The sequence below is a fragment of the Sorex fumeus genome, unplaced genomic scaffold, assembly GCF_029834395.1.
Source record: "Sorex fumeus unplaced genomic scaffold, SorFum_2.1 ptg000136l, whole genome shotgun sequence".
NCBI classification, from domain to species: Eukaryota; Metazoa; Chordata; class Mammalia; order Eulipotyphla; family Soricidae; genus Sorex; species Sorex fumeus.
The window spans coordinates 3,250,858-3,272,783 of record NW_026606193.1 but is presented as its reverse complement, the minus strand read 5'-3'; the positions used below and the strand labels follow the sequence as shown (position 1 = coordinate 3,272,783).

At 54.1% G+C, this 21,926-nt stretch overlaps 1 protein-coding gene across 2 annotated transcripts in view; it reads right to left on the bottom strand.

Annotated features, from left to right (window-relative positions):
- SMARCAD1 (SWI/SNF-related, matrix-associated actin-dependent regulator of chromatin, subfamily a, containing DEAD/H box 1) overlaps nucleotides 1-21,926 on the bottom strand; it is a 57,189-nt gene that overhangs the window by 14,697 nt on the left and 20,566 nt on the right. The window contains exons 3-9 of one of the 2 annotated variants that reach the window (XM_056106622.1): nucleotides 19,056-19,159; nucleotides 17,727-17,825; nucleotides 14,220-14,321; nucleotides 12,599-12,680; nucleotides 10,747-11,135; nucleotides 5,420-5,619; nucleotides 1,003-1,093 (exon numbers count right to left, since the gene is read on the bottom strand). In XM_056106622.1, the coding sequence (XP_055962597.1) occupies nucleotides 1,003-1,093; nucleotides 5,420-5,619; nucleotides 10,747-11,135; nucleotides 12,599-12,680; nucleotides 14,220-14,321; nucleotides 17,727-17,825; nucleotides 19,056-19,159 (1,067 nt within the window). The remainder of the gene's footprint in view (nucleotides 1-1,002; nucleotides 1,094-5,419; nucleotides 5,620-10,746; nucleotides 11,136-12,598; nucleotides 12,681-14,219; nucleotides 14,322-17,726; nucleotides 17,826-19,055; nucleotides 19,160-21,926) is intronic. The other variant, XM_056106621.1, reaches the window with a different exon arrangement.

Below are 21,926 nucleotides of genomic sequence, written 5' to 3'. Positions count from 1 at the left end.
AGAAAGCAAAAACGCAACTGGCTACATCTGACTCTCCTGGACGAGGTCAGGTCCCTGGGAAAGGTCAAGGCAGCCACGAAAGCGGTTACATCCCCAATTCAATCAAGGGAATAGTCTGTATTCTAGATCCCCAATTTTAAGTATTTTGAAATCCTGCATTTATGATTCACCTTTGATCGAATAAACATCCTGAATGTAAAGAATCACATGGAAAACCACTAGGAGTGGTTTTCAAGTCCACTAGGAGTTCATTTTAAATCTGGGTTCCCTATTTTTGCAAATTCCATTCTGGAACTCTGAAACACAACATAAAACTTCCCAGTCCAGTAATTATCAATTGAAAATGAGACACTTTTAGTATGACTTCAAGAGGAACAGTGAGAGAAAGGAAGGGAAGGTCAAGGCCAAGTTTTCATACGACTGTACCTGAAGTATTAGGTGGCGAATTCCCTAAATCTAGCATCAAACGAATGTGCTTTGGGAACAAAAATTCAGAGACATTTAATGGAAGTTCAGCGATGACGCAGGCTGCTGTGATAAATGCGTGAATTTACCAACAATGCTGCTTATCTGCAATGAACGTTAAGGAGTGTTACAGGAAAGGCCTGTTACGAAACACGTCACTCGGAATTCATAAATACTCAAAGTATATAGATATTGAACTGTACACAGCTCCTATAAAAAAAATGTGCCGAAACAACAACAACGAAGATATCCCTAAACCCTAGAAAGACAGACGCCGAAATCTGCCTGTTTTAAGAGGGCAGCATTTTGGTGATTTTTAGAACTTACTTGAGAAAACGGTATCGTGTAATGTCTCATTTTTAAAAACAGCGATTTGATAGAACCACAGCATGAGAAAGCTAGAGTTTAAGAGAACACACTCTGGCACCGAATTGGAAACTCGAGGTTTGTGGGTGATTTCCATTTTCTAATCCAAGAGCAAGGCTGTCTCCTCACGGTGAGTCCTAGACCTGTCCCCGCACTGCGCTGACCACTCACCATTTCATCCGCCAGAATGCCGTTCAGCCCGTGCTTATGCACCAGCGCCAGCCAGTTCAGACCGACCTTCTGGTAGGGTTTGAGTGACAGGCTGCAGAGAAAGAGTTAGCCACATTAAGGTTATACTCCATAAGCTGCCCTGAGTTTTCTGACATCAGCTCAGGGTCACAGGTTAACAAAGCCTGGAAGGGGGCTGGAGTGAGAGCACGGCGGGGAGGGCGTTTGCCTTGCACGTGGCCGACCCGGGTTCGATTCCCAGCATCCCACATGGTCCCCCAAGCACCGCTGGGAGTGATTCCTGAGTGCAGAACCAGGAGTCAGCCCTGAGCATCGCCGGGTGTGACCCAAAAAGAAAAAAAAAAAAACCCCAAAGGCTGGGTGACCTCTGTGTCCTCTCACCTCTTAACTGTTACAAGTGATTTACACTTAAGGGAATCATTGTCACTGTCCTCCCATTGTTCATCGATTTGCTCGAGCAGGCCCAGTAACGTCTCCATAGTGAGACTTGTTGTTACTGTGTCTGGCATATCGAATACGTCACGGGGAGCTTGCCAGGCTCTCCGAGAGGGGTGGAGGAATCGAACCCGGCTTGGCCAGGCTGGCTGTGCGCAAGGCAAACGCCCTGCCGCTGTGCTATCGCTCCAGCCCCACACTTAAGGGGAAAGAGCCCAAAACAGATCACATTTTTTCCTCGACCTTCAAACCTGCTCCTGATATTTTCCCAAACAATCAGAATCATGAAACACTTCCACACTCGATTAGGATGTGATGCCACCAGACCTTTCGCTCTCTGGGCAGCCCTGAAGGTGCTCAGGGCTGTGCGGGATGCTTGGAGCAGGCCGCGAGCCTGGATCAGTCACCTGGCGGCAACTCCCGGCTCCCGGCTGCCTCCCTCTGTACTTGATTGATTTAATCCTGCGGCATCAGCAGCTTTGCTGGGAAGGGGCCTCTCCCTAGGCACGCAGGGGCAGGCAGGAACGGGCCTGGGGGGGTGGGGGGAGGGCCCAGTCCACACGGGGCCCACCTTCCACGCCGGGGAGCGGGCAGGGCTGGGGCACCCCCCCTCCCAGCGCTGGCCCTGAGTCTCACCCACGGCCACAGGTAGGGCCCCGGGGGGCTTTCAACCAACCTCCGGGCCCCAAGGAATCCTTAAAAGATCTCAGTATTAACTGTAACACTTCTAAGCTAGAGTTTATACTAAAAAAAAACAATACTAGCTAGATCCATTTTTTCAGGACCAAAAGCAGGCAAGATTTGTTGCTTTGGCCAGGCTGATTTAGTAAGTACATTCTGAATAAACGCGGGGATGTGGATGTTCACGAAATAAAAAGTGGAAACGTGCTAGACAAGTGTCAAGAAGACGTATCTGGGGGCTGGAGTGATAGCACAGCGGGTAGGGCGTTTGCCTTGCACGCGGCTGACCCGGGTTCAATTCCCAGCATCCCACATGGTTCCCTGAGCACCGTCAGGAGTAACTCCTGAGTGCAGAGCCAGGAGGAACCCGTGTGACTCAAAAAGCAAAAAAAAAAAAAAAGAAGAAGAAGAAGAAGAAGAAGACGTATCTAATCTGGAAACATTTGACTAGCGCAATGACTTACAACACAGGTGGGTTATATGAAAAACAACAGTTTCTTCTCTCAGTTCAAGTAATTCAAGACTCACTGCAGTCATCATTTCCTCAAGACCTAATTTACACAAAGGCATGAAAGTATGATGTCTGACTGTCACCTCATTTAACGTTTTAACATCCCGGAAAGGGGACCCTACAGTCATCCGACAGACGGGAAAGCCTGTACAATTTGCCTGTGGTGGCGTGACTGCAAAACGCGCGTTCAGCGTTTAACAGACCGGCCACCACAGAGCACACACCCACAGTGACGCCAAGACCCAAGCCAGCCGCACGGCTGCTCCTCCCCGCGTCCCTGCGCCCTCCGTTTCCTACCAGACACAATCTTGTCCTTTGGCTGTTGGGTCACACCCGGCGATGCTCAGGGTTTCCTCCTGGCTCTGCACTCAGGAATCACTCCTGGTGCTGGGGGGACCATATGGGGTGCTGGGAATCGAACCTGGGTCAGCCGCGTGCGAGGCACAGTTTTCCCGCTGTGCTATCGCTGCGGCCCCATCCTTCCACGCACATTCCGTCTTCGGAGACGGGGAGCTTGGACAGAAAGGAGGTCTAATAAATGGCTCAAGGGCCAAATTTTCCATCAAGATTCGCAGTGAGCAGAGGAAGGAGGAGAGTCTGAGAACATCTGGGTTTGTTTTGTTTGCTTGTTTTTGCGTGGGCAGCGGTGGAAGTTGTTCAGGGTCACACACCGGGTGTACCAGGGGCTGCTCCCCACAGTGCTTTGGGCACTGCCATGCAGGAGAGATGCTCTCGGTAGCTTGCCGGGCTCTCAGAGAGGAGTGGAGGAATCGAACCCGGCTCGGTCAGGCTGGCTGCGCACAAGGCAAACGCCCTACCGCTGTGCTATCGCTCCAGCCCCAGACTTAACGGAAAAGAGCCCAAACCAGATCACATTTTTTTCTCGACCTTCAAATCTGCTCCTGATGATTTTCGGGACAAACCCGGCCTCCTGCATGGCAAGACTGTTCCCGCTGCTGAGCTCGGGGAGCCCTCTCAGGACAGGCCTGTGTGCTGCCTGTGGGCCGTGACATCTAGGAAACTCTGCCACCAGAAAATACGTGTTGACCGAAAGTCACCTGGATACCCTCAGGCCCACTTTCACAAACAGCGTGGTCCTCTTGGGCAACACAACTTACTGCCGCGACACACTCTATTTCCAGACCCAAGTCAGTTCTTCCCGGTAAGGTAGTGGTGAGAGTCGATCTCACAGATGCGAAGTTCTCTGGCCCTCAATGGAGGGTCCAGCCACGCATTATTGTCCAAATCCGTGTCTGCGGTGGTAAAATCGGTTCCCAGCACAGACTCTCAGCCTGCACCTGGGGCCAGGTCCGGCTGAAGGTCAATGCTCCGAGCCACCCGGTCCAGGCCACGTGGAGCTCCCTCTCGGAACCTGGGTCAACACTGCACCCACGGACCAGCTCGAGGCTGCCAGTGCCACAGACACCCACACGCAGACACTCACATTCCAGCCCAATGATAAATCCTGACAGAGGTATATTAAGCCATTGACAAACGCACCCAAGGACCCACATGCTACTCTGACATAAATCTGTCGCGTTCAGTCAAGGAACATTTTGTTTTCCCTTTTTGGGTCACACCTGGCGATGCACAAGGGTTCCTCCTGGCTCTGCACTCAGGAGTTATTCCTGGCAGTGCTCAGGGGACCTTTTGGGATGCTGGGATTCAAATCCGGTTGGCCGCGTGCAAGGCAGATGCCCTCCCCGCCGTGCTATCGCTCCAGCCCCAAGGAACATTCTTAAAATAAAAATGTCCAAGTTTCTTCGTCACCAACAGTTGTGCTGAGAGATGAGTCTAGGTGTTCAAACACGCTTCGTTATACGTAACACTTTATTATTTTTTATTTTCTTTTTATGTCACACCCAGCGATGCGCGGGGAATAACCCGGGTTGTCTGTGTGCAAGGCCAACGCTCTCCCTGCTGGGTTATGGCTCCGGCACGCCCTTCGTGGAGTTCCAAAGGAATTCTCAGTTTTGAGTTCTCGAACCACTCAAAACGAATGTAGGACGTGCAAAACAAGTCCCCACAGCCAAGCTCACGGCACCATTTCAACGATTCTAAAATGTCACAACGCTAAAATGCCACTTTGATACAGACTGGCTCCTAGGTACGTCGGGAGGGCACCTGCCTTGCACGCACGCGGCCAACACGAGGTTGAGCCCGGGCACTGGACTGGTTCCCAAGTCCTGCCCGCAGGAAGCCCCAAGCACCCCTGCAGGTGGCTCCAAACTGCCCCCCGACCCCTGCAAAAAAGTGTAACAATAATAGTAGATTTTTTCCCCACTGTTTTCGATAATTTAGCATTTACTAAAGTTGCAACTCTGGGGAACGCACTTCGCACAAATATGCTTTTCATGATCTTTCTTTCTATGAGAATTTTTGAAGCCTTTATTTTGTGCTTTGGGCCACACATGGCGGTGCTGAGGGGCCTCTCCTACACGTGCCCCAAGCCTGCATCTCTCCAGGCCCTCTTTACAGATCTTTGATGTTTCTCCCAAGAGAATCATATTTTCTGGCTTTCGGAAGTCCGTGAAACCTTGAACCCCAGACACAGGGTTCTCTCATTCACTTCACTCGTGATTTCAAAGAAAGGGGCCAAGGCAGAGATTTCGGCTTCGAGGCAATCAAGCGTCTGCCGGGGAGGCCGAGACGCCCAGGTCAGCTTCTGTGGAGCCCGGGCGCCGCCAAGGGGGCTCCGGGGTCTCTCCCAGAGCCCGAGTTCTCCCGCCACGCCCACACGGAACCCCCGCGCGCGCGCCGGGACGCACGTACCTCTGGTTGAGGATGGACGGCTGCTCGGTGTTCCAGCCGCCCCCGCTCCCGGTCAGCATGGTGACCTGCTTGGTCAGCCGGTTGGAGATGTCCTCGCACTTGTTCATCAGCCGGATGACCACGTCCCTCTCCTGGATCAGCGTCTTGCAGTGCCAGATCAGGTCCTCCGACAGCCCGTTGGTCTTGGACATCTTGGTGAACTGCGGCGAAGAAAACCAGGAACAGCGAGGTGACTCGGCAGGTCAGGCCGGAGAACGGAGGACAGTCGCGCTGTGTCCTGCGAGGCCGAGGGGCCCGCAACGGCCGGGAGACCCTGACTTGGGCCCGTGAGGGGGCCCTGCAGACAGCCCGCCTCCCACCGTGCCCACAGCCGGGAGAGACGGTCACGGAACTGCCCACGTCACCCCCAGTCCAGCGGCCTCCGAGGGCCGGACCGAGCCTCTAGGGGACGGCAGGCCTTGGGGCATCGTATCCGCACCCCGGGCTCTGCGCTTCTCCTCGGCCACTTCCTGTGAGTGTCCCGAATATTCCCGAAGGGTCTCTGTTTTTACGGAAGGACGTGTCCTTGAATTTTTCAAGACTTTGATAAATGTGGTTTGATGGTTGAATGAGGCCACTAGTTGGAAAAGCCGTGCATGGGGCAGGAGCAATAGTACAGGACTACAACAATAGGACAGCCAGGGAGGAAAGTGGCCTTGCACGGGGCTGACCCTGTCCAACCTCCAGCACAGACGGCCCATGTCCCCCAGGAGAGACGCCTGTGCAGAGCCAGGAGTAGGGCAGAGTACTTGGGGGTGGTGGGGGGAGGGAGACAGGGAGGGAAAGAGGGAAGGGAGGGAGGGAGGGAGGGAGGGAGGGAGGGAGGGGAAGGAAGGAAGGAAGGAAGGAAGGAAGCGAGGGAGGGAGGGAGGGAGGGAGGAAAGGAGGGAGGGACGGTGGGAGGGAGGAAAGGAGGGAAGGAGGGAGGAAGGGAGGGGAAGGAAGGAAGGAAGGGAGGGAGGGAGGGAGGAAAGGAGGGAGGGAGGGAGGGGAAGGAAGGAAGGGAGGAAGGAAGGAAGGAAGGAAGGAAGGAAAGGAGGGAGGGAGGGAGGAAGGGAGGGGAAGGAAGGAAGGAAGGGAGGGAGGGAGGGAGACAGACAATGCCCGCCCGCAGGCCCAACTCGGCCAGACCTCAGGGCATGACGCAGGCATCAGTGTGGGCCTCCATGGGTTCCGGGCTCAGATGAGCCTCGGGGGCTGCCCGGGAAGGGCAGAGCTGGGGAGAAAGGTAGCCGTGAGTGGCGGCTTCCCTGCCCTGAGCCGCCTGGGGTGGGAAGGGTCCCCACGGAAGACCCCGGTTTCAGCCCTGCTGGACCCTCAATGCTGAGCCCTGCGTGGTGTCAGCCTCCTAACAAAATGGAAAGTGTCGGGTTTTTTTTTTCCCTTAACGTTTAGAATTCAATATTATAATCCTGATTTTTATGCTTAAAAGTCTTGGGTAGAATTTCGGCAATACTGTCTTCATGTCCTTGCATGAATCGTTTGAATCTTAGGGATTTATTTTTCAGAGAAGTGATGACGCTTCTTCCCCCAGGGAGAACAGGAGGAAAGAAGCCCCCGGGTTTTGCGGAGGGGAGGGGGGCTGGGGAAGCGCCACCCACCCGCTGCCTCTCCCCAGGAAGGCCCAGGCTGAAGTGCCGCCTTCTGGCCACAGGGCGTCACTCTCGGAGCGCGAGTCGCCCCTACGGGGGAAACCCCCCTGCCCGGGACCGACTTCCCTGCGGACAAGTAACGGCCTGGAATCTCCACGTCGTTCCACCACTAACAACAAAAGACAACACCCAAAGAAACCAGGAACAGCCTACAAATAATTTTTGTATGAGCTTACGAAACATTTTAAAGGCCTTCCTACATAATTTTGCAAGCAGATCGATGCCTGGAGATCATCCAAGGGCTTTGAAGCAACAAATTCAGACAGAAGCTTTGTAGTAACCCCCGGGAAAGAAGGCAGAAAGAGACCCCCGCTCCCCGCCCCCACCCACCCACCCGCGGGCCCGCTGGGAACCGCATCGGGGCCTTCGCAGGCCTGCGGGCGCACGCAGGTGTGTGGGGGGCGCAGAGCGCGAGCAGCAGGGTCCCCGAGAGGCCCCCGCCTGACTGCTGACTCCCCAGGGTCTGACTGAGGACGCCGCCCAGAGGAGCCTTCCCAGGGCCACCGGGACCAAGCGGGTTCTCTGCGTCTCTAGTTCCACACCAGAAAGTCCCTGTCTTAGGGCGCCCTTGTGAGAAAACGCTCTGCGGCATTTCGGCCGTCCACGTTTCACCTGGAAGAACCTTTGGCTACTTAACAGAACGGACGGGTGCATCACGCACTACGGTGTGCGTGTCTGCAGTTTCCCAGCTGCGGGTTCTGCGGCTTTGCAACCCGGCCCTTCTCCCTTCTCCCTTCTCTGCTGCGTGGCCCAGAGTTCAGCATTTGGTTGATAGACCGACACCCACCATTTACTGTGACGCTTGGCAACAGAAATTCAAATCTTTATATACTCTAATCGTAGTATATGTTTTAAAACAACAATTTCCCGAGTCTGCATGATTTAGCGTCAGGTGGTTCCTTACAAGAAATAGCGACTTCACTGGTATTACGCAGAAAAACAAAATGAAAAGATCATGAAGAAAGTGTAATAAACACTTTCTTGATTCAGAGGAATCAAAGCAAATAAAGCTACAGATAAAACCCCCTATCAAATAGTGCATTCATTTTGTTAAATTACCAAAGGTCCTTTCAGGTAAAAGATGGACAGACAAAATGTTGCGGAACATTTTTAAAAGACTTTCTCTGAGAAGGAAGTCTTAAGACAGAAAACTTCATGCACTCTGGATTTAAAGATGTTCCTAGTTCGCTCTGACAGTCTATTGACAAAAACCAATGACGCTCAACTTTTCAAAATGTTTTAAAAACGCTATACTAACAGTTTTCAAACCCTAATTAAACAAAATAAGACTCGGAAATGCTAGTGATTACGTGTAAGCTACCCAAGTTTTAGTGATACAAGTTCTTAACAAAACTCTTAGCACAGCGGGTAGGGCGTTCGCCTTACAAGCGGCCAACATGGCCGACCCGAGTTCGATTCCTCCGCCCCTCTCGGAGAGCCCGGCAAGCTACCGAGAGTATTCGATATGCCAGACACAGTAACAACAAAGTCTCCAATGGAGACGTTACTGGGCCCGCTCGAGCAAATCGACGATCAACGGGAGGGCCTTTACCTTTACCTTATTTAAATACTCATATATATTTAAGCAGCTGCTATAAAAACAACGTAGAACAAAATTGTTACGAAAACAAGGAATCTGTTTATGGGTTGTTTTTTTGTTTTTTTTTTTTTTTCACATAATGTATGTAATAGTAAATTTTCCTCTGATCATCTTAGCATAGTAAGTTGTTCCAGAATCACGTCTGAGCATCTGTGGGCCGGGAACGGAGGGCGAGTCGGGTCTTGCGTGCGGCTGACCAGGGTCAGTGCCCAGAACGGCCATGATTGATCCGTGAGCACAGAGGCAGGAGTGAGACCTGAGCACAGAGGGGCACTCCCCCCCCGCACTCCCCCCCAAAAAAAACAGAAAGAAGAAAAAGAACAAAAGAAAATAAAAAATACTTCTAGACTAACTAAAGGTAATTCTAAGCACAGTGAAATGCCACCCTCTGTCCTAACTTGACGGCGCGTTTCCCCACAAGTCTGCCGCCCCCCCCGCCCGCCCCTCCGTACCCCGACTCCAGCGCCAAGGCCCCTTCTTCAGATGACTATCGAGCAAAAAAATCAAGTCTATTTTTCAATGATTAGTTTCGAAAGGGGGCAAATTGCTAGAGGAGATTGAGGTACGGAATGCAGAACTCAGAAATTCATGTCAAGACTAATTTAAGCTATGCCAATTAATTAGCGGGGACATATGCTTTCTCCTTGTTAAGTTGCTGATATTTAAAAAAAAAAACATCTGGCACATAGAACTCTGGTCTCATTTACTTTTACTAGAATTTATTTGGGCAAGTAGTTACAGTAACTAAACGCAGTGGGAAAGATAATTGCATTCTTTATTAAAGAAATTAGAATTCCAACATGCCCGAGCAACCCGACTCCCGAAACAACAGCGGGGACCATTAAAGATGAAAAGAAAAGACGAAAAGGAAGAACAAGAAGCACAAGAAAGCCCTTCAGCAAATACCTGCACAAGCCCGTCACCCGGGCAAAGCCCAACAAGTTCCCGGCCGGGGCCTCCTCTGACAGCCGCAGGGAGACCGAAGCCTTCTGGAGGCGACGGAATACCAGCGGTGTCGTCTTCACGACTCCCGAACGTCCTGACCGTACACAGAATGCACCCCAGTCGGGGGTCTGCGGGCCCCCGGCCCCGGCCCCTCGCCCAGGGGGTCCCGCCGAGGCTGGGCACGGCACAGGGCTGACCTCCAAGCCATCCCCACGCTGGGCAGAGCCCCGAGACCCCACACCCTCACGGTCACTGCAGCCTCGAGGGCCGGGAGACTCCCCCACGCCGCCTGGGGCCGAGGCCACGGTCCCGCTGCGAAAGCCCCCACGGCTGCTCTCGCCCAGGCCACGGCCGGGCTTCCTGGCCCTCCTCTCCCTCGCACAGGGCAGGGCTGCTGCCACCAGCACGCACAGGGCTCAGGGCACGCCTTCCCGCCGAGAGCCCAGAGCCCAGGCACGACCACGCAGAGTCCACTTACCGCCCCCGCCTGCCCGGCCACTCTGCTCCCAACCGCATACCGGCTCCCGGGGCTCGCCAGAACAACGGCCACGGGGTTCACCCCAGAAAAACACCCTCGAGGAGCTGCGGCTCCGGGGGGAAGGCACAGCCGCGAGGGCTCCCTCTGGGGCGGCCAGGCCAGGCCCCACGCGCGGCCCCAGCCCTGCGTGGCCGCCCCCGCTCCTGCCCTCTCAGGCAGCGGCTCCTCAGCACGCTGAGCTCCCGTCCTCCTCCTGCAGGGAAATGAACCACGGTTCGGGGCGAGAGAGTGAGTGACAGGATGCCCAGCCAATCAGCTTGGGGTTTTCGGGAAAATCACCCCTTAATTCATTCAAAATCAGGTCATATGACACTATTTGCAACGCTATTGGCTTACGAGGAAAGCCAGGTCTGGCCCTCCACGGGCTACGGCCGGCCGGGGGTGCTTCCCCGGGCTGAGGACACCTGCAGCGTCAGAGGCACCGGGAGAGACACAGCCACACAGGCAGGCACACAAGTGCGCACACACACACACATGTACACACACACACATGCACACATACAGGCACGCACGCACACACACGCACACACGCAGGAGAAAGCACGGAGCTTACCAGCGACTCCCAGCTGTTAAAGGGCCGGAGCTCCGTGATCTTCTGGGCCTTCTTCTGTGAGCACTGCGGGATGAGCGTGAGCTCGCCCACGGACGCGTCCTGCAGGAAGTGCAGGATCTTGCCCTGGTAGCCGTCGCCCACCACCTCCTCCCCGCTGCTGTAGTCCTCGTCCAGCGAGCTGCCCGCCTCCGAGCCCGAGTCGTACTCCGAGTCCTCCACGACCCTCTTGGGGTTGAGCACGTGTTTTTTGCGCTTCTTGTTAAAACCATTTTGGGGCTTCAGGGAGCACTTCTGTTTCAGTTTTTTACTCGCGGGCTTAGGGTAACTCTGACTTCTTGAAGAAGCTTCCTTCCCATTTGGAAACTCGCTCTGTGCAGAATACTGCGTGTCTGTCAACAAAGACCAGAAACACAGCAATAAGTCAGAAGGACAAACCAAGAACTTCGAATAAGAAAACTTGAAATACGCGCGTTTTCCTCCCGAGCACGGAGTCTATCAAAAACTTGTCTAAAATCTTGGTACCTTTTCAGAGAAATGCTAAAGTAGAAACGGAAGTTATACAGGAAGATGAAATAATCTCTTTTAAATAAAACCATCACGGCAAAGCCTGGCAAGCTCCCCGTGACGTATTCGATATGCCAAACACAGTAACAACATGCCTCACGATTTGGGGTGAGACGATACTGGTGCCACTCGAGCAAATCGATGAACAACGGGAGGACAGTGCTACAATGCTAAATAAAACCAGAACTCTTTCCAGAATACGGTGAGCAGTAAGTCTCCATTTTCCTTCTCACAAAGGTCCTGAGACTATGCAGAAAAGGCACAGTGAAAAAGGAAAAAAAAAACGTGTCCAGATGGCCCCGGGCAACCACCTCCACCCACAAGGAGAAAGCACAATCCTCACCCCAACTAAAACCCTCTGCACTGTCGTTTTTACGTGCATGCCGGCTGCGGTTCTGCATCTCCCTCTATGGCCTTCTGAGCTCGCCGTCCGATAACCCGTCGCCAAACAGAAGCCCCCCCGCATCACCGGCCGCCCTCCCCCAGACCACTCAGGGCCACTAGGGAAATCCCGTGCCTACCTCCCCGCAACAGGCACTCATGCTCCCGCTGGATTTGTATGAAAACTATAAGCCAACGAGAATGAAAAACAAAAAAAATACGCGAGCGAGATTCAGAAGGTAGTTCTCAAAAATCTTGGTTTTGGCCCTCTGCCATTCTGAACTTCAGTCAGAACCGTGACACCAACGGCTTCTTTCCTCCTGCGGAGCCGTGACGGGGCTCGCGGGAAGCGTCTCTTAGAAGCACCCATCAAAACCAAAGCGAGACCCCCCCGTCACTGTGCTGTGCTTCTGAACTGACAGAGCATCACGGGGCGGAGACAGCCCAGAGCTAGCGTGTAGACGCTCCCGACCCACGACGCTACGACCCCCATGGCCCCTTCCCCGCTCCGGGGCTGGATGGGGCCTCCGTGCCCACCCGGACCCCGGGTCTCCATCAGCACTCCAGTGTTCCCGCCAGGAAGGCCAAGGGTGGCGTCACAGCGATCAACAGGTGGGGAAGATCCTTCCTGAGACTAACAAATACACTCTTCTTTCATAGTCGACGAAACTTGACAGTTTAAAAAGAGCCCCAACCATCAAAAAATTTGGACAAGCAAAATCAGGGATCATTCTTTCATTTTACACTGCCGGAAGCAGACCGAAGTTTGAGGAATGGTCATTTTAAAAGGCTTTTCCCATTACTCCGATCACCCGCCGACCCTTTCTGACCGTCACCTGCTGGTTTCTGTTTTCCTACCACGGGACCACGTACGTGTCGCCCACAGTCACACGGCACGGAGCATTACCTTGGTCTTCTGCGAACACTTTCAGCGACTCTAACGCTTCCGTGTACATCCACTCATGCTCCTTGAGCACTTCCCTCAGCTCCTAGGAAGAAGGTGTTCGCCTCTGTTAAAATCTACCATCAGCAACCGGAAGAAGACGTGTGCATGCTTTACAAAACAATCGTCGGAACAACAGGATTGAGGTTTCGTTATTTTAGCGTCTTTGGGTTATCTCGGGGCACCAGAGTGGGACGATTATGCTTGCTCGACCCCTGAGCTACGCCTGAGCTCCACGAATCGTCTGCGCCCGCCAGGCCAGGCCCCTCCTGGCCGAGAGACCGTGGTGGCCCAGGCTGACGGCTGCTCTGGTCTCTCACGCACGTGCCCTTGGTAAAGGGTCACACCCAGCGACGCAGGGGAAGGGGGTAACAGCAGTCACAACACAGCAGCAGTTCGACAGAGTTAGAGCTCTTTCAAAATCTCCTACGTATTTTTGCCACTGTCATTCGATGTATGTTTCCGAAAGTAAAGGTGCTTGACTTTTTTTTTTTCTTTGTTTTTTGGGCCACACCTGATGATGCACAGGGGTTCCTCCTAGCTCTGCACTCAAGAATTACTCCTGGAGGTGTTCAGGGGACCATATGGGATGCTGGGAATCGAAGCCTGGTCGGCCGCACGCCAGGAGAACGCCCTACCCGCTGTGCTATTGCTCCAGCCCCTGCCTGATTTCTTGCGTCTATTCTCCTGATGAAGAATTCTGGGTACGAGTGGGTCAAAGACACAGCCACTAAATTCAAACAAAATTTCAAGATGCAGCTGGGACTACAGCATGGCAGGGAGGGCGTTTGCCTTGTATGTGGTCAACCCGGGTTTGATTCCCAGCATCCCATAGGGTCCCCTGAGCACCACCAGGGGTAATTCCTGAGTGCATGAGCCAGGAGGAACCCCTGTGCATTGCCGGGTGGAACCCAAAAAGAAAAAAAAAAAATCAAGACGCATCAGGATTTTCCCAAATTGCCCTTTCAAAGCCCGTGCTTTCAACGTATGTGAAAAAACAGCTGTCAAAGCAGGAGGTGTCTGCCTTCGTCAGCGTTCCGAAGGTGTGCCGTCTCTGTATGCAGATTCCTGACTGTATGCAGCCAAGCACACTCAGCACAGAGATAAGCAGCCTTCTTCTGTATGCAGCGACGTGATTAAACAAGCTCTCTGAGCACGGACACCCAGGCCGTGTCTTTAAGCACCCGTAACTCCGGCAGGCAGGGGAAGAAATCAGGACGCTGAAATGCAATCCGACACTTGAAAATTCTTGAGAAATGTAAAGGCGGAGAATATGAAAAAAAAAAAAAGACCTTCTTAGTCGAGTTGGGGTCATAAATGCCTTCTAGATGATTTACATTTTCAAATGCGCTCCACAATCATGATCCCTTTTACTCGCTCTGGTTAGGCTGCAAGGTTGTGAGCGTGACAAAGTTAGCAAATGCAGAGTTTAGCAACGATGTGGAAAACGAGCAGTGCGAAACACTTCGTACTTTGACAAGGAGGAATACTGATTTGCAGAAAACCAGACCTCACTCCAGTCTTGATGCAGCCGGCCCGCAAGCACTGCCGCAATCCGGTTAAATCTCTGTACCTGACGGCTCACCTGCTTGTCAAAGTTGGGAAACTCCTTCTGCAGCTTCAGCACGATCCTTTCCTGCTGCTCCCAGCTGCCGCTCGACTCCGCAGACTCGCTGGGCTCTTCTTCCTAGGAGGGGAAGAGGACCGATTTGAGGCACCACTGGCAGGAGTGGTTGTAAAGAAACGATGTTTCAATTTTTACCTGATGTGAACGTTATGATACTCAGTCAACAGAATCCTGAATCACTTTTACCAACAGGCCTATCTCTAGAAAAAAAATTTCTCAAATAAAAATACATCTGATTTTAGATTAATGACAGATTTTGATGGATATAAGCAGCTCACTTGTTTCACGTACTGCTCACAACAAAATGAGCCTCCGAAAAGACAAAAACGTTCCTCGATAAAATCTGAAGTATACTGAAGTCCTTCCAAGCTAATGACAATCCAAAATATAGATATATGTAGAATTTTTTTTCAAATATCCAAGCTCACAATTTAAAATCCTATGGACTTCAAATACTGAGACAAAAGTTTCCTTCCGTTTCAATTCTGACTGAGACAATGGCCTGAATATTGACTGCCTTAGCGACATAAAGGTGACAGGGTGGCGAAGGAAACTATGTGAAAGGGACAAATTAAAAACAAATCTGAGAGTGACTACGGCTGCTCATATCATTTTCTTCTTTGCTGCCACTTACGGCACCTGAAAAATTCTACATTTAGGCAATCAATTCTTTGGATGCACAGAGAGGAAAAATCTTGTATTCCAACTAATCAAAAAGCATTTAATTGCTCAAAACTGGCGTGGGCTGGAGAGAGAGCAGGACTCTCCCCCCGCCCCCCAGGGTTGGCTGGGCCAGAGCCCCGGGGGTTAGTCCGAGAACCGCCCAACACCAAAGACCAAACCGAAGCAACGATTAAGTGTTAAAGAAGATTCCATTCTTTCCCATTTCCTTCCTCTTACAGTAGCTAAATGCTGCGTTTCACTCTTTCACTCTCTAACACAGAAACGACTAAACCTGAGTTGATACCTCTCTTACACACAGAACAAAGTTCTTTGGACACAGATAGACATACAGGCAATCAGAGTTTGAAGGGAAATCACATATATGTATATATATACAGAAAGTGGCTCACAAGTTTTGGGGCAGAGAACACGAACAGACTAAAAGGCTAAAAACTTAAACCAGGGCCAGAGAGACGGTACCGGAGGGAGGGCATTGGCCTCGCACGCGGCCAGCCTGGGTTCAATCCCCGGCAACCCGCATGGTCCCCTGGGCACCGCCAGGAGGGATTCCTGAGTGCAGAGCCAGGAGGAACCCCTGAGCATCGCCAGGTGTAGCCCAAGAAGCAAAAAATAAAATAAAATAAACCAGGGTTAATACGGCAGAAGCCACAGAGTTATGGAGTGACGTTACCCTTCAGAAAGTGGCAGGATTTTGAGCAAAGAACGAGGATCCGGTGAGAGCACGCAGGGTTGCGCAGAGGACAGCATTTATATGAAATTCCCGGAATAGGTAAATTCACAGAGAAAGCAGGTCGGTGGCGCCAAGAGCTTGGGACAAGGAGAGGAACGAAGAGCTTCCGCCGTGCGGGCGACAGAAACGTTAGGAACGAGACAGAAAAGGTCCCGCAGAACCGCGAGAGCAGAGGAGACCCCGGCGGATGCCTCATGCTGGACGGCTCACTCCAGGCCGCACACGTTCGTCTAACTTCGCAAAGTCAAGTATCTGGAGACCCTCCTCGTCTTCCCTGCCACCCGCGGGCAGCACCGTGACCTGCGTCCCCATGCCTGCTCAGCCACTCTTCCTTGCCGCCCCAACTCGACACAAGGGGTCTCACGCCCGGGCCGTGGCTGGGCCCTATCTCGTGTCCATGGCCACTGTGGGGCTGGGCCCGGCCTCTCTGGCCCTGGAAGGGAGCCCGCATGGCCTCTGGCCGTGAGGAGCGAGCAGAGGACAGAGGGACATGGGGAAGAGGGGCGGGGAGGGGGCGGCACGTCTATCCCCCACCCCCATTCTACAAGGGCACCCGAAACATGCAGGGGACCACTGCCACCCGAGGGGCTGCCCCCAGGGTCACAGGGGCAGCAGAGATGGGGCTTCGCCGCTGCCAAGAGGAAGGACAAGCGGTGGCCCACGCTCACCTGGTAGGGCCTGATCAAGGGCCAGCGCCCCCCACGCCCTGGAGCCAGCCCCCTCCGCCCCCCGCAGCTCTTAAACCGGAAGTATGATGGGTTGGGGCTGGGCTACAAGAACGGATGACTGGTTAAAGAAACGTTGGTGCATCTCCACAATGGAGTACTATGCAGCTGTCAGGAGAGACGAAGTTGTGAATTTGATTATAAGTGGATAGACACGGAGAGTATCATGCTGAGTGAGGCGAGTCAGAAAGAGAGGGACAGGCATAGAAGGACGGCACTCATTCGTGGACTTCAAACAACATGATCTGAGACAAGGGCCGGGGGGATTGCCCCCCGGTTGGAAGCCTGCCTCCTGAGCGGGAGGAGAAGGCAGCTGGGACAGAGAAGGGATCGCTGAGTCAGCGATGGTTGGAGGGAATCTGTGGGGATGGGAGGTGTGCGCTGAAAGTAGACAAAGGACCCAGCGTGATGCCTCTCGGCGTCTGTATCGCAAACCGTGATGCCCCAAAGCAGAGAGAGAGTCCGGGGGAGATTGTCTGCTATGGAGGCAGGGGGAGGGTTGGGATGGGAGGGCACTGGGGACCTGGGTGGTGGGGAACGTGCACTGGTGGAGGGATGCGTGCTCATTCACTGCATTACTGAAACTCAGACATGAAAGCTTGTAACTGTGCCTCACGGTGATTCAACAATGAAAAAATTATTTTTAAAAATCAAAATTAAAAAAAATATAGAAAAAATGGGCCAAAAAACCTCCTAAACTTGGCTTATTGTTAGGACCAACAATTGTTAGGACTAAAAGCTCCAGTGACAACCAGCTGCGTCACCTCACCCCAGAGTGTCAGTGGGGAGGGCTCAGGGTGGTGCGTCCTCTTACTGATCTCACACACAGAGGCCCAGGGGACAGGCCAGGGCGGCCGTGGCCAGCGGCCACCAGAACAGACCCAGGGGACAGCACATTATGGAACTTCTTGATTTTCCTGAGAACAAAACTCAGGGCTTGAGAGTCCCTGTGGGTGCTGAGGATGCGGGGGGTGGGGGGGGGCCCACACACAGGTGACAGGGCCGAGGGCCGCAGCCACGCCCACAGGCCAGGCCGGACCCGGAGCTCGCCTGGCAGTGAGAGACGCAGGAGCCGACGGGCCCGGGACAGACCCGGGGCCCTCCAAGGCTGTCTCGGACCTCTGAAGGGGTCCCTCGGGGGCTGAGCCAAGGACACGGACCCTCCTACCCAGGGGAGTGACGAGGGACATGCGGAGCAGGAGAGATGGGGAGAGAGATCTGCAGGTCAGAGGGCAGGGCGGCTAGTGTCTAGCGCAGGAGGGCAGGGACAGCCTCTCGGGGACGGCGTCTCGGGGACAGCCTCAGGAGACAGCCTCCAGGACCAACCTTTTTGCTGCCCGGGTCCTGGCCTTCCGGCGTCCACGGCTGGGGGGCCGCGTGGTTCTGTGGGTGCCACTCGGTGTGTGGGCCAGGGGTGTCACAGCCCTAGGAGACAAACGCGTCACGCAGGGGCCCAAGGACGGCACAGTAGTGTGGGGGCAGGCAGGTGAGGGCCCAGTGCTCCTGGGCACTGTCAGGGGCTGCAGCCTGCCAGGCCGGGACACGGCACAGCCCCGGGCTCCCGACACCCCAGACCTCGAGACTTGGCACATGGGGACAGCTCATGCCCACCCCACCCGGCCACACACCTGCCAGGCATCTGGGGAGGGAGCACCCGGCCCCAACAGAGCAGCCACATCTCCCGCTGCCCCACAGCTAGGGCCGTCAGGCCCCAGGAGGCTGCCGTGAAGGCGGAGGCTGGTCTGTCCAGAGAGACGAGAGCCAGGTACACAGGACAGGCACCGAGAGGGGCAGCCGCCAACACAGGGGAGGGGACGGGACAGAGACACCCGCCAGACACGCTGGGACACACACGCGCGCACACAAGCACACACGCACACGCGCACACACACATACATGCACACACACGCATGTGCACACACGCACACGCATGGATGTACACATACACATGCACGCACAGACACACACATGCACACACGTACATGCACACACATACACGTGCACACACCCACGTAGACACATGCACGCACACTCACACACACACACACGTGCGTGCGGTGCTGGAGACAGCCATCGAAAGCACGTGTGCCCCAGAGCTTCCTTTCCCCGACCGACAGAGGACCGTGGAAGTTAAGTCCAGGGAGGAGACACAGTCCAGGGGCTGGTCTCGGGCGAGTGACCGTGTATGATCACTGGCATCACACACGGTCCCCGAGGATGGCCAGGAGTGACCCGAGCACAGAGCCGGGGGTGCCCCCCCCCCCACTCAATCCCCGGATAAATGAAAGCGAAGCCAATGAGCTGACTTTATAGTGCAGATGTGACCCTCGGTAGAGAGCAGACGCGGCTGCAAGGGGGGGGGGGGGGGGACGGGCGGAAAGCACCTGCCTGGCACGTGACCAAGCCAAGCTGACCCCGGCCACCGCGAGGCCCTGAGGCCTGGGCCAGGACTGGCCCCGGCAGTGCCGGACATGGCGCCCACGTCCTCCCCACCTCACACTCCTCACAGGAAGAATCGTGGCAACACAGACCTCCCTTCTGACTGGGCTGAGACTGGGAACAGAAACGCGTCAGGCAGGTTTCGGGGCCCGAGACCCGACTCAGTGCTTCGGGCTTCAGGGCCAGTTCTGGGACGGCAACGTGGGAGTGACTTACATGGTCCAGTTTCTTCTTCTTCACGCACTGCTCGTCGCTAAAGTCGTCTTCCACATACCGCTCTGGAGAAGAAGACAATTTCCTTTTCCTGGGTCCACCACCCTCTAAGGAAGAAAGGAGGGCAGAGGTCAAAGACAGAAGCCACTCGAACGCTGCGACACGGTGATGACCGCGGTCCTCCAATATCTGTGGGACGCTCTTTTGACAACAGCCCCCTCCTACACAGCATGAAGACTCCATGACCATCAGCCCGAGCAAAGAACAGAGACTCTTCTTAGCAGCAATCACTGCAATGCTCTGATAAATCACTGCCTTACTTAATGCTGCAAACACACGTCATCAAGCCGACAGTCATCTGAAGCGCAGTGCTGGGGGAAGGGCTCTCCGCAGCACGGCCAGTGCTCAGCCGGACATCGGCCGGTGTGTCTGATCTGAGTAGGGTCACCCAGGCCCGCAGGAGTCTGCAGGGCACTGGCGGGCAGAAGGCTTTATGGGTCGCTTTTATTTGAACAACGAATCCCTTTCGCTTAACCGAGAAAAACCAAAATACATGCATTCAAGCAACAAAAGCTCTTAACCTGCAGACAGAGAAGCAGGAAACCAGAACTTCACGTGACGACCTAACAAAGAAACACGCTGAAAAACTGAAGGAGCTTTTATAATAATAATAATAGTGCTCTCGGTGAGCACCACCTTGCAGTGGGGAGGGGCTGGGCTGGCACAGGGCCGCCCCAAGGGGAGTCCTCACACCCCACGTCGAACCCCCCATCCCCCCGCGCCAGGAGGGAGCCCGAGTGCAGAGCCAGGAGTCAGCCCAGCTCCCAGCCAGCGAGGACCAGGTGGATCCAGCCCCCAGCAAGGCCCGGCCAGGGTGCGGCCAAGCCCGAGTCCTCAGCCGGAAAACTCGGTCGGAAGGAGCAGGCCGACCCCAGCCCGTGACTGGCTGACTCATCAGCTGCCCTGCGGCTGCTCCCCCCAACTCCGTGGGCGTGCATCCCCAGACGCCGACCATAGGCACCGGGGCCACGTGCTGGCCAGGTCAGACCCCAGCCTGGGTGTTCCCAGCGGGCCCAGGCAGAGTCCAGGGGCAGCACCTCTTGGGAGGCCCCAAAGTGACCTGGGGACTCTCTGAAGTCCCTTGAGGCTGTGTTCAGGGCGGCCGGGCATGGGGAGCTGGGGGCGGGGGGTGGGGGGACCCTCTGACCACCTCAGCACCCCGTATTCCTGTATATGTCAGGCCCAAGCAAACACTCTCAGTCGACTCTGAAAAAAGCTCCAACCCAAGGACTTCCAACACGTCACCTGGACACCCAGGTGACAGCGGTGATTCCTTAAGAACTTTGTTTTGTCAATAAAGCGTAATTTAATCTTACATATCTGCTCAGGCATCTCTATGTCACTAATATCACTGCACCACCTCCGCACGTGTAAATGGCCACAAGGCAAAACTATGCAAATGTGGAAGAAAATGCAAAAATTGCCACGGGAGTATAAAAGAGTCCAGGAGAGCACGTTTAGCTGCCTGCAGCGAAGCCTTTAATAGCTGTGAGCCAAAAACTTTGGAGATCTGTGAAAGACAAGTCAGCCGACCACCACCTGTACATTACGTATTTCACAAATGCTTGTACTGTGCTGGGGGTACACACCATTCATTTCAGAAAACAAGAGCTGGACAAGGACGCCGTCCCTTAATACAGAAATAGGTTATCTAAATCATTAGTAAAAAAATTTTTTAAAAACCATCAGATTTGAAAATATATATATGAACAAGAGATTCATAGGCAGTTCATGAAAAGAAAAAAAAAAAAGAAATCCAATTTTTCAAGTAAAAGAGCCTGCTTTCTCCCTCCTGTGCGCATCAGAGGTGAGCTGAGCTCAGCCACCAACCCTGCCTAAGGCAAGGCTGGTGGGCACCAGCGTGCCCCCGGGCTTCTGCACGGCCTCAGGGGACGTGCTCTGACCAGTGCGGGAGGCAACCTACAAAGACACAGGAAAGAATCTTTGATGCACTGAATTTTTCAGTGCCAACATTTTCCTCATCTCACTCTGCCTTTCTCCCATGCCCGGCAGTGCTCAGGGGTCTCTGCACCAGAACCGCGTGGTCCAGGCGGGGAATGGAGCCAGCCGGCCCCAGGAACCCTCTCTCCAGCCCCAGGGTTGTGGAAGGGGCGGGGGCTCCCTGAGCAGTGCTCCTGGCGGTGCTCAAAGGGCCAGGACGCGGCTCTGTCTCTCCGACCCCCAGACGCTGCCCTGACAATGTGTGCAGAGAGGGTTCGAGACCTCCTCAGGTCTCACGCGAGCCTGCACCCAAGATGGCCAAGGCACATGCAGCCAGCAATGGAAACACCCTAGTTTTGAAACAATGACTTTAGATCACTTTAAATTACTTCAATATCAGCACATTATAAAGCACTAAGTAACATCTTAAGAAATACGTTTTGCTTGTTCTTGCATGTGTGAAGAACAGTCACAAAAACCTTTTCGCAACGATGCGTGAGTCACTTTGCTTACGTGCAGAATGGTATCTTCTAGGAAGGCCTGGGACTGGGCTGGAGGGAGCGTGATGCCCAAGAGACCCCAAGCACGGGGGATGGGCTCCAGCAGCTAAGGGGCCTGGGGGACCCTCAGGGTGGGGCTGCGGGGGCTACATGGTTTTCCCTCACCCTGACAGGGCCCTTCTTCAGTCGCTTCCTTTGGGGTCATGTCAGTTTGTCCCAAGGCCGTGCTCGTAACTTACTGTGCTGCTTCTTTCGGCTCAGCCTGTCCCTTTCCAATGCCAGGGTAGCTTTCGGCTTGCCCCAAGTCCATCCAAGACCCTCCTCAGTGGGACCTTCCTTTTGGGGTGTTAGGAGTAAGGGAAACTGAGGCTTA